At 40.7% G+C, this 12,537-nt stretch overlaps 1 protein-coding gene across 1 annotated transcript; it reads right to left on the reverse strand.

Annotated features, from left to right (window-relative positions):
• Positions 1-6,667: 6,667 nt before the first annotated feature.
• Positions 6,668-8,601, reverse strand: LOC123399686 (serine/threonine-protein phosphatase PP1-like). The gene is made up of 2 exons (XM_045094081.1): positions 7,638-8,601; positions 6,668-7,564 (listed from the first exon to the last, which is right to left on the reverse strand). Exons 1-2 carry the CDS (start codon positions 7,825-7,827, stop codon positions 6,753-6,755), a joined length of 1,002 nt encoding a protein of 333 aa, XP_044950016.1. The 5' UTR covers positions 7,828-8,601; the 3' UTR covers positions 6,668-6,752.
• Positions 8,602-12,537: the final 3,936 nt, after the last annotated feature.

The following is a 12,537-nucleotide window of genomic DNA, read 5'->3' on the forward strand; positions in this document are numbered from 1 at the left end:
GTTTCGCCCGGAAAAAAATCAGAGAGAAGGATTCATCGCGTTTTACGATACGGAGGCGCCGCCACCCCTGTTCTTCATCTGGAGGGCACATCTGGAGTCCGTTCTGGGCTCCGGAGAGGGGAAATCGTCGCCATCGTCATCATCAACCTTCCTTCATCGCCAATTCCATGATGCTCTTCACCGTTCGTGAGTAATCTCATCGTAGGCTTGCTGGACAGTGATGAGTTGGATGAGATCTATCATGTAATCGAGTTAGTTTTGACGGGGATTGATCTCTAGTATCCATTATGTTCTGAGATTGATGTTGCTACTACTTTGCCATGCTTAATGTTTGTTACTAGGGCCCGAGTGCCATGATTTCATATCTGAACCTATTATGTTGTCCCAATATATGTGTGTTTTAGATCCTATCTTGCAAGTTGTAGTCACCTACTATGTGTTAGGACCCGGCAACCCCGGAGTGACAATAGTCGGAACCACTCCCGGAGATGACCATAGTATGAGGAGTTCATGTATTCATCAAGTGTTAATGCGTTTGTCTGGTTCTTTATTAAAAGGATAACCTTAATATCTCGTATTTTCCATTAGGACCCCGCTGCCACGGGAGGGATGGACAATAGATGTCATGCAAGTTCTTTTCCCTAAGCACGTATGACTACATACGGAATACATGCCTACATTAGATTGACGAACGGGAGCTAGTTACTTATCTCTCCGTGTTATAGCTATTACATGATGAATCACATCTGTCATACTCATCCATCACCGATCCACTGCCTACGAGTCCTTTACTACTGGTCCTTGCTACATTACTTTGTCGTTACTACTGTTGCTACTGCTGTTACTCTGTTGCTACTGGTTACTACTGTTCCTTGCTACTGCTGCCACTACTGCTGTTACTTGCTGCTGCTGTCACTATTGCTGCTACTTGCTACTTTGTTGTTACCTGTTGCAAGACTTTTCTGGAGCTGTTGTTGGGGAAGAATAGTCCCCCGTCAACGTGTTATTTACTGGCGCCATTGATGCAACAAGTTAGGAATAGTCTGCTGTCAACAGATCTTTTCTGGCATCGTTGCTATCATACTACTTTGCTACTGATACTTTGCTTGCAGACACTAATCTTTCAGGTGTGGTTGAAACTGACAAACTCAGCTGCTAATACTTGAGAATATTCTTTCGCTTCCCCTTGTGTTGAATCAATAAATTTGGGTTGAATACTCTATCCTCAAAAATTGTTGCGATCCCCTACACTTGTGGGTTATCAAGACTATACCGTCAAACTAGTTTTGCCATGAGTGTCCATCATACCTACCTATGGATTGAATAAGATCCCTCAAGTAAGTTGTCATCAGTGCAAGCAATAAAATTGCTCTCTAATATGTATGATCTATTAGTGTGTGGAAAATAAGCTTTGTACGAACCTGTGATGAGGAAGACATAAAAGCGACAGACTGCATAATAAAGTTCTTTATCACAAGAGGCAATATAAAGTGACGTTCCTCCGCACTAAGAGGACACGCATCCAAACCTCAAAAGTGCATGACAACCTCTGCTTCCCTCTGCGAAGGGCCTATCTTGTACCTTTACTTTTTGCCCTTGAAAGAGTCATGGTGATCTTCACCAATTCCTTGTTTCGCCTTTGTCTTGGCTAACGTCATATGCTTGGGAATGATCTATATTCATATGTCAACTTGGAGGTAGGCATTCATGAATTATTATTGTTGACATTACCCTTGAGGTAAGCAGTTGGGAGGAAAAACTGTAAGCCCCTATGTTTCTCTGTGTCCAGCTGAAACTTTGATCTCATGAGTACCACGTGAGTTGTAGCAATTGTAGAGAACGAAAGAATGATTGAGTATGTGGATTTGCTTTACAAGCTCTTATTTGACTATTTCTGATGTTGTGATAAATTACAGTTGCTTCCATGACTAAAGGCTATCGGTTGTTACTTCTGGGTAAGGTTCTTGATCCATGCTTTACTTTGTGAAGGAATTATCACTTTAGCATGAGAGATTATATGTTGGATTGTTGTTCTGATCATGATCATGATGCATGCATGTTCGTATCTTGTTTTGTCGACACCTCTCTCCCTAAACATGTGGACATATTTATTGAGCTAGGCTTTCGCTTGAGGACAAGTGAGGTCTAAGCTTGGGGGAGTTGATACGTCCATTTTGCATCATGTTTTCATGTTGATATTTATCGCTTCTTGGGCTGTTATTTCACTTCACGGTACAATACTTATGCCTTTTCTCTCTTATTTTGCAAGGTTTACATGAAGAGGGAGAATGTCGGCAGCTGGAATTATGGCCTGAAAGTGGAGCAAAGTTGATATACCTATTCTGCACAACTCCAAACGCCGTAAAAATCAACGAGGTTTTTTTTTCCGGATTTATAAAAAATACTGGGCCGAAGAAGCGCCAGAGGGGCGCCAACAGGTGGCCACAAGCCTGCACGGCGCGGCCACCCCCCAGGCCGCGCCATGAGGGCTTGTGGGCAGCCTGCTGGCCCACTGGCCCCCCTCTTCTGCTATATGAAGGGTTTCGTCCAGAAAAAAAATCAGGGAGGAGCTTTTTCGTGGATTCGCCGCCGCCACGAGGCGGAACTTGAGCAGAACCAATCTAGAGCTCCGGCAGGACGATCCTACCGGGGAAACTTCCCTCCCGAAGGGGGAAATCGTCGCCATCGTCATCACCAACACTCCTCTCATCGGAAGGGAATCGTCACCATCAGCATCTTCATCAGCACCATCTCATCTCCAAACCCTAGTTCATCACTTGTAACCAATCTCCGTCTCGCGACTCCGATTGGTACTTGTAAGGTTGCTAGTAGTGTTGATTATTCTTTGTAGTTGATGCTAGTTGGATTACTTGGTGAAAGAGTTTATGTTCAGATCCTTGATGCTACTCATTACCTCTCTGGTCATGAAAATGATTATGCTTTGTGAGTAGTTACTTTTGTTCCTGAGGACATGGGATAAGTCATGCTAATAGTAGTCATGTGAATTTGGTATTCGTTCGGTAATTTGATGTGTTGTATGTTTTTTTCCTCTAGTGTGTTATGTGAACGTCGACTACATGTCAACAGTTTTTCCTCGTTATAGGATTGAGATTCCACATGCAATGTGGAATGATGTTCAATGTTGGCCAACTAAAAGAAGACATGCCCAAAAATTAAGTATAGCATAGATGTGCATGTTGAGGTGGATATGCGGCCGCACAAGACATGATCTAGTCTTAAACAAGGATATACATGATAGTGTTGGGTAGTACCGGTTGAACACAAGCTTATACAACATCGGCTCAAATGGTTTGTTCCTACACATTGCAGGCCTCTAGAACCTCCGGTGCATGACTGATCGTTAAATCATGTTGTTGATGTCAAGAGAGATTGGATAGACTAAAATTGACATGGGAAGAGTTCGTGAAAAGAGATTCGAGGGACTGTGCAAAATTAGCCATGGAAGAGGTGCATTAAATTTTGAGGGAAGGGACCAATAATAACACATGATATATTATGTGAAATTTTGATATATTTATAAATATTATACAAAATAATATATATTTGAAGTTATTAAGCAAATGTATATTTTCATTTGGTAAGTGTAGCTGGTCACTTGTAGTCTTCTTCATGATGTTTAAGAAGCGAAAGGTAACATGGGGGTTTGGGTGCAGCTGGGGAAGTGTCTAGAGCAGACTTCTTTGTTAACCACCTTATTCATAGATCCTTACTTATGGCAATGTAATATTGTTTTCATAACGCTGCCATAGAATGTGAGGAAACCAAGTAACAGTGCAATATTTCGGGACTGAATAATACCAATCTTTATTGTACTAAGCTTTTATACTTTGATAATTAGTTAAAATTATAAAGTTAAGTACTCCCTTTTATCCATATTAATTGACATTAGTCTAGTACAAAGCCAGTGATTTATTAGATTAGCGTCAATTAATATGGATAGGAAGGAGTAGCATATTTTGTGCTTATAATAATAATATCATTGAATATGAACTACATCATTATTTGTCATACATTTTGAACATCAATCATTGAAAAATACTAAATTTAAATCATATGAGTTAGTTTCCCTGTATGAGACAATACTTTGAGGAAGGACCCTTAAACGTGAGAAATGAAAATAAGAAACTCTCATGCCTCCATAGATTAATTTATGTGTATATATGTGTGTGTTTGCATATTTAAATATTCTTAAGAATGTTGACACTGCTATAAAATATGATATCTCAACAAATATCTTGATAACATATTTTGTTGTTAAAAAGAAAATATTGATAACATATTTTAATATTCTAATGTGTTTGCTTGTCAGTTTCTCGCACTATGCCTGCAGACAGGGAGCTCATGACTGCGCAGAATAGTCAGGCAGGGGCCCACAGAACACAACGCCTTATATGGGCCGATCGTGTCACAACCCATTTACTTTTACGTTCTTCCCCAAGGAAAAATGTATGTTCATTAATAGGCTAGAACTGCGAAATCACTAATTAGCGTGTACACCTTTCAACTATTACTTTTATATCCACAGGTTGCGACAAGTGGTGCACTACATGCGTGTCACTTGTCGCAACCTGGGAGTTTTCCCTTTTTTCATAGATCTGTATTTTCGAAACGTTTTATCTCCTAAACCGTGCGTCCAAATCTCGAACCGTTTTCAACGTTGGCTTTCTTACGTCGAGATCTTCAAAACTAGATCTCATGTTGATAAGTTTTGACAAACTTTTTTTCCACGAAAAAACCGAACGAAAAAACCGTGCCTCACGCGGTAGAAAAAAAAAACAAAAAACGCGTTTTTCCCCTTTCCGAGAGGCATGGGTCGCGAAGGAAAAACCGTGCCTCTCGCGGAAGCAAAACCGTGCCTCTCGCGGAAGCAAAACCATGCCTCTCGTAAAAAAAAGAAAGCAGAAAACGGGTTTTTCCCTTTTCTGAAGAGGCACGGTCGTGCCTCTCGCGAAGGCAAAATCGTGCCTTTCACGGAAGCAAAACCGTGCATCTCGCAAAAAAACAAAATCATTTTTTTTTCTTTTAGGAGAGACACGAGTGTGCCTCTCGCGAAGGAAAATCATGTCTTTCGTGAAAGCAAAACCGTGTCTCACAAAAAAAGATAGAAAACGCGTTTTTTTTCACGTGCCTCTCTCGAATGCAAAACCATGCCTTTCGTAGAAGCAAAACCGTGCCTCTCGCAAAAAAAACACGGTATTTTTCTCTTTCCGAGAGGCACGGTCGTGCCTCTCACGAAGGCAAAACCATGCCTCTCGCGGAAGCAAAACCGTGCCTCTTGCAAAAAAAACATATTTTCCCGTAAAAAGAACAGAAAACACGATTTTTTTCACGAACCGTCCAAAAGTTACAAAAGACCGATGAAAAACCGGAACACCAAAAAAATAAAAATAAAAACACTTAAAAAGCTGAAAACACGTGCGAAAAAATTAAAGAAGCAAAATACGAAGAAAACATTCAGAGCGCGACACGTGGTGGCTATTGAGAACGCGCCAAGTGACGGCACACGAGAGTGATTGTTGGGAGGCTTCTGAAGGAGTGCTTGCTAACTAGTTGCTCTTTCAGAACTGTGTTACAATTTCTTGAAAAAAACTATACAAAATATTATGTTCACGTATAAAAAATGCATTGCTCTAAATCAGTAAATTGTGCGTCCTATAGTTTTATTTATGTGAGTGACAACATGCATGAGTTCAAGAAAAGCAAAGATTATGCGAGTTTGCTCAGTATGTTCTGATCCCACTATTCAAGCCCATGGCGGTATGGCACCATGATATGTGTTTCGTATCGTATGGACTGGGCCAGGATAGCCTTTTTCCTTATTTTTATTCCCTCTGATTTCTGGAATTTCTAGAAGCTTCTTAGAGCTGGTTTTTCCCTTTTGGGGATTTACTCATTTTTAATTTAACGAACATTCCCGAATTCATGAACTGTTGAAGGATTCGAAAAAATGTTCGTCAAATTATAAAACTAATATATGAGCTTCAAAACATATTGCCAAATTTTAAAATATTCATGACTTTTAAAAAATTGCAAATTTGAAAATTATTCATGAATTCCAAAAAATAGAATTATAAAAATATTGGTAATTATAAAAATCTTCGTACATTGAAAAAATCATTAATTTCTAAAAATACTTATAGATTATAAAAACCTTCACTGTTTTAGACATTGGAAAAGCATGTTCATTAGTTTCTAAAAATGCTTATGAATTATAAAAATCTTCAATGTTTCGTACATTTGAAAAATGTTCATTATTTTCTAAAAATGCTCATTAATTGCTAAGATGCAAACAAAATCAAAATTATCGCCAATTTTAATTTTTTTTCATGAAAAAATGTTTGCAAATTAGAATTCGTGGTGGTAACATGTTTCAGTGTGCCATGTTTGGAATGGGTACTTCGCTTGCTTGGCTAATACCTTTACATAGCTTTAGTCCCAGCATAACCTTTGTTTGCTTTTAGTAAAAGAAGGGCAAAAGCTTGATGCGCGGGCACAATTCACTCTTGATTGTAATCTTACCTATTGATGTGAGTATTGGCTTAGCTGCAAGCCTACAAAAAGAGTGTCCATCTTTTATGTGAGTTACAAGAAACTCTTACATACTCCCTTCCCTTTGTTTTTAAATACTTGTTGTTGGCAACAACAAGTATTATGATATGTAGGGAGTAGTATACAAAATTGGCAAGGAAATGAAAGATGGGTTTATTGCATTTGCGCTAATTAACTAATTATTACCACCAGGGTGATCGGATCCCCCTGCTGCTGCTGCTGCTAGCAGTAGTTGCCGATGCCGATCCCATGCCGAAGCCGAATCGCCGTTGCTGCCTGTTGTTGTCGGCGGGCTTGAGTATCTGGAAGGAGCAGGTGAGGTCGTCGTCGACGCACATGAGGGCGCCGGCATTGTCGAACTCGCCGCAGTAGTTGGGGGCCGAGAAGACGGTGACCATCCGTCGGCCGGCGAAGAACTCATATCCGTCCTCCACCACCTGGTGCGCCCGGCACACGAGGTCCAGGTCGTGCCTCTCCATGAAGGCCGCCACCACGTCCGCCCCGAACGTGTAGGACACGCCCCTGTCGTTGGGCCCCCACCCCGCGGCGGCGCCGGGGTCGGACCAGAGGAGGTCGCAGAGGAGGCCGGCGTCCGGGACGTCTACGGGCCTGGGTAGGCCGGCGATGTCGCGGAGGTGGCGGAGGTCCGGGGAGAGGCCGCCGTGCATGCAGAGGATGCGGGAGTCGACGAGGGCGGCGACGGGCATGCAGTTGAAGCAGTCGGAGAAGTGGCGCCAGAGGCGGACGGAGTAGCGGCGCTTGCACTCGTCGTAGAAGCCGTAGACGCGGTTGACGGAGGCGCACTCGTGGTTGCCCCGGAGGAGGAAGAAGTGCTCCGGGTAACGGACCTTGTATGCCAGCAGCAGGCAGATGGTCTCGATGCTCTGCTTGCCGCGGTCCACGTAGTCGCCCATGAACAGGTACTTGTGCTGCGGCGGGAAGCCGCCCAGCTCTAACAGACGGATCAGGTCGCCGTACTGCCCATGGATGTCACCTGCATGCATAACACAGATCGGATCGATCCAGTTGGATAATGTAATTTATATTTGGTTACGGCGCGGGCGTACCGGCGATCTTGATGGGGGCGTCGAGCTGGAGCAGGTTGGGCTGCCGCATGAACACGTCCTTGGCGCCGGCACAGAGCTGACGGATCTCCCCCTCGCCCAGCTGCACCTGCTGCACCTGCTGCTTCCCCGGCCGCCGCCGCCGCACCTCCAGCAGCCGCCGGATCACGTCGTCCAGCACCGCACCGTTCATCGCCCGCCGATCAATCAAGCAATCCAATTGGATGTTTTCCTGCTTGAAGAAGGTCCGACGACTGATCCGGCAGCAATTAATGGATGCTTACATATAAGTAGACGACGAGGAGGAGGACAACTTTGCATCAACCAACCAAATCAAAGGTCGGCCGGGGCCGGCAGATCGATGGAGATCGAACAATATATCTGCTACCTTTGCTTTGCTGCTGGTATGGGCTATGCTCTGCTCTGAGTATGTATTGTATGGAGCACCCTATGCTCTGCTCTGAGTATGTTGCAAGCTAGCTAGCCCATAGTTCAAAGGAATATTAACAGCCAGACGGTGACCACCCAAATTAAAAGATTCTCCTCATCACCACCACAAACGCAAGATTCTGTTTCACAGCCATAAAGCAGATCTCAAGCTAAACAAACAATCTAGCTAGGGAGCTAATCGTGTTGCTTAATTAGCTCTACTAGCTAGGATTAATAACATCTCAAGAATATGTATCGATCGATTATTCAAGTGGTGCATGCACTAAACAAAGATCATCGATCGATCGGTTTCGAGAAAAGTTTCTCCAAAATTGATTGAAATAAACTTGACGAGCAGCTAGCACTAACCTTGAACAATTGCAGAAAACATGTGTGAGCAGCAAAAGCAGGTTGGAGCAAGATGAGAGGACAGGAAAGAACCGAGAATGGAAAGATGGATGGAAAGCGCTTTTAGAAGGTCGGCCGGCACAAATTTAAAGCGATCGAGCTGCTCTTGTTGCTGTTGCGAATATATCCGTGCCGGCCTACACGCATATGATGGTTCTCTTAGGGTGACCGTCTATACTAAAACCGCGGTCAAACACGATAGCGATATATATATAGATGGATATCAACATGTTCTTAGTTAAACATTCTCTAATATGTAGCTGGCATATGAGTTGTTCATGTGGAACATTTCAAGTACAAGTTAACTCAGTCGACGTAAGTTGTTGATTCCTAATGAAAGAACCTGATGCCAGGGAAATGGAAGCAAGATCCGACCCCTCATCTTAACTTTCTCCAATCAAATAGTTGTCCTAAAAGGTAGAATTACTCCTCCAAACTTTGTTGTTTGCACAAGAAAGTCATCATGAAGTTCACCCTACTCTCCCTTGGTTTCAATGCTTTCATATAGGATTCGGAGCCAAATGGAGATTTTGGATTATCAAAGGGTCTTTTTGAATTATCTATAGGCTATTTCCTAGTTGGTGGCGGTTAAAAACAAGGAGACACCCCTCCCTCCCTTGTTATTTAATTTAATAGTCTATGTCTTTGCCAAAAAGTTAGAAAAGGATGCTTTGCATAATATTATTACAGGTCTTCTTCCTAATATCTTTACCAAAAGTTAGAAAATGATATGAAAATGCTACAAATGTGTATATCTCCATGCTTGTAATATGCTGATGAAACCATTATCTTCATTGAGGAAGATGAGAATGCTAGGAACCTAAGGTGAATTCTGGCAGGTTTTCAGGATTTTTCTGGTATGAAAACATAGCACCACAAAAGTGATTAGATGACTATGAATCTAGATGATGTTTGTGCTAGATCTTATGTTCAAGTTTGTTGTTGTTGACTCCTTCCCTTTTTAATATTCTTCTAGAAATTTGTTTTTAGTATTTAGATGCACCTTTACACCACTCTAGATAAATTTACCAAAAGCAATGCAGGTTGGAGGAAAAAATGATTCTTCTTCAGACCAGCTTTTTTTCAACTCCTTCTGACTCGTCTTTTGTGATGAATTACATGCTTAGGCAACTCATCCAATATTATAATATACAATAAAATACAGATATGTCTCATTTCCTTTGAGGGAAATGTAGATGCTAGCCATAATTAAATACCATTTGGCTAATTGTGACATGGTCTTGCAGGAAAAATGATTGTGGTGGTGAGGCATTCCAAATCTTAAAGATTCAATCTTAGCTTGATGGGCTCCTGGACCAAAAAATACTTTGTTGGAGGTGACAACTCGGGTGAAATTGGTTGGTCACAAAGATAATCCAGGATCTAATATTTTCTCTCCACTTACCGAGAAAAAAACCTTTTATGGAAAGGGTTTTGCTGGACAAGTACACAAGCTACTAAAGTGGGTTGCCCCCTCATCTTAATTTTCTCTGATCAAATAGTTATCCTAAAAGGTTGAATTACTCCTGCAAGGCTGCAAACTCTGTTGCTTGCACAAGATATTCATCATGAAGTTCACTCTACTCTCCCTTGGTTTCAATGCTTTCATATAGGATTCGGAGCCAAATGGAGATTTTGGATTATCTAAGGATATTTTTTGTATTATGATTAATGAGGAGGCTGGTAGCTATTTCCTAGTTGGTGGCAGTTAAAAACAAGGAGACCCCCTCCCTCCCTCCCTTGCTCTTTAATCTAATAGTCGATGTATTTGCCAAAAAGTTAGAAAAGGATGCTTTACATAATATTTTTAGAGGTCCTCTTCCTAATACCTTTACCAAAAGTTAGAAAAGGATATGAAAATGCTAAACATGTGTATATCTCCATGCTTGTAATATGCTGATGAAACCATTATCTTCATTGAGGAGGATAAGAATGCTAGGAACCTAAAGTGAATTCTCACAGGTTTTGAGAATCTCTTTTCGTATGAAAATAGAGCACCACAAAAGTGCTTAGATGACTACCAATCAAGATGATGTTTGTGCTAGAGCTTATGTTCAAGTTTATTGTTGTTGACTCCTTCCCCTTTTAGATGTTTTTTTACAAAATTGTTTTTAGTATTTAGATGTACCTTTACATCACTCTAGATAAATTTACCAAAAGCATTGCAGGTTGGAGGAAGATGCAAATTTCGTATGGGTGAAAAATTCTTCTTCTTCAGGCTAGCATTGTTTCAACACCTTATTGCTCGTCTTTTGTGATGAATTCCATGCTTAATAAATTCATATAATATTATGATATACAATAAAAATACACATATGTCTCATTTCCTTTGAGGGAAATATAGATGATAGCCATAAATACCACTTGGCTAATTGGGGCATGGTTTTGCAGGAAAATGATTGTGCTAGTGAGGCATTCCAAATCTTAAAGATTCAATCTTAGCTTGATGGGCTCCTGGACCAAAAGATGCTTTGTTGGAGGTGACAACTCGGGTGAAATTGGTTGGTCATAAACATAATCCAGGACCTAATATTTTCTCTCCACTTACTGAGAAAAAACCCTTTTATGGAAAGGGTTTTGCTGGACAAGTACACAAGCTACTAAAGCGGGTTACTCTTAGAAATCAACCAGAGGAACTATATTGATGTTTGGCGTGCTATTATTAAGAAAGGGGTCTTTGTCTATTATTAATAATGAACAAAAAAGTATTGTGGCTAAAGTGTGGGATGGGATTGATCACAAACTTTCCTTTAGGGAGTGTGTTGACGAGAACATATTAGCCTTATGGTTGGACCTGAAAATTCATATATCTTTGTATGGTATTATTGATGAGCCGAACACTCCCATCTGGAATATGCATTATTTTGGTAATTATACTTGTATAGGTCCTTGCACCAGTTCATTAACTTTTGTGCAATCCGATATGACAGTGTTCCTTCCTTATGGAAGATTTTCGTCCCATTGAAATAAATCACGTTCTCATACTGTTGTTAACTCAAAATTACTATTAGCCAGATATAACTTGATGATGGGACGCCACGTGGATGACACTACCCTCTTCTTCTGTGATGAACTTTAAACTAATAATCATGTGTTGTTTGAATATTTTTTGGCTAAAAAAGCTTGAGATATTATTTCTCTTTTATTTCACTGCAGTGGAACTAAATAGCACCGACCCATCATCACTGATCGACATTTGGCCAAGATTCAATGATTAGGGTTAGCACTAACGGTTCAATTATTTTTTGGCACTATAATTCAAAACATTTGATGACTAATTTAGTGTCGATAAATCCCACTAATAATAGATACCTGCCAAATATTTTTCCATTGCAAATTAATTCCCTCGATAAATGAAAATATAGAAAATACGTATGTAGACCCGATGTTGCGTGATAATACTGACCATATGGAGTATACAATAGGAGACGATGACTCAGCCTAAAGGCAGACTGAATAAAAAAAGGAGTGGGTGATTCAAATGCCAAGTAAAGTGAGGTGGAGATCTATTCTTAATTTTTTGCTCATTTGTAAAGCGAGGTTCATCGGTTCAAATCCGACTGCCGGCATTTTTTGTCTATTGATTCTACGAACAAGAATTTCATTTCTTTGAATTAAATGAAGAATCCAGTCGATTGAACAGAGCAAGCAAGTTCAGATTGGCAGAATATAAAACATGTTAGTGCAAAAGCCCCATGAAGAGCTAAAAAGTCTATAGCCGCCTAATTGATAAGAGTTTTCTCCATCTTGAATCAAGTTTTTCTATGTTTTCATGTCATAGGAGTCATAGTTTGCATATTATCTACGCACCTCACACAAGTAACATTAAGTTGCTAAAATCAAGAAAACGTGACATTTTTTCAAGTGTGCCAAACTTTTCCTTTCATTTTTAATCTAGATATTTGTAATTTTACTTTTTGATAAACAAATTTTGCTTTCACAAAGTTTCTAGGGGTGATAGTAATCTTATTTGTGACGCTTGCCGGAGTTGGATACAAAAGGCGGCACATAGTGACAGAAGGTGAAGATTTTTTGTTTTTCGCCTGTTGCAATGCACGGACATATG

The sequence above is a fragment of the Hordeum vulgare genome, chromosome 5H (genome assembly GCF_904849725.1).
Source record: "Hordeum vulgare subsp. vulgare chromosome 5H, MorexV3_pseudomolecules_assembly, whole genome shotgun sequence".
In the NCBI taxonomy this organism is placed as follows: Eukaryota; Viridiplantae; Streptophyta; class Magnoliopsida; order Poales; family Poaceae; genus Hordeum; species Hordeum vulgare.

Coding starts and splice junctions, on each gene's coding strand:
- LOC123399686 (XM_045094081.1), bottom strand. CDS start 7,827: ATGAACGGTGCGGTGCTGGACGACGTGATCCGGCGGCTGCTGGAGGTG. Junction 7,565..7,637: donor CGCCCCCATCAAGATCGCCG/GTACGCCCGCGC, acceptor TTATGCATGCAG/GTGACATCCATGGGCAGTAC.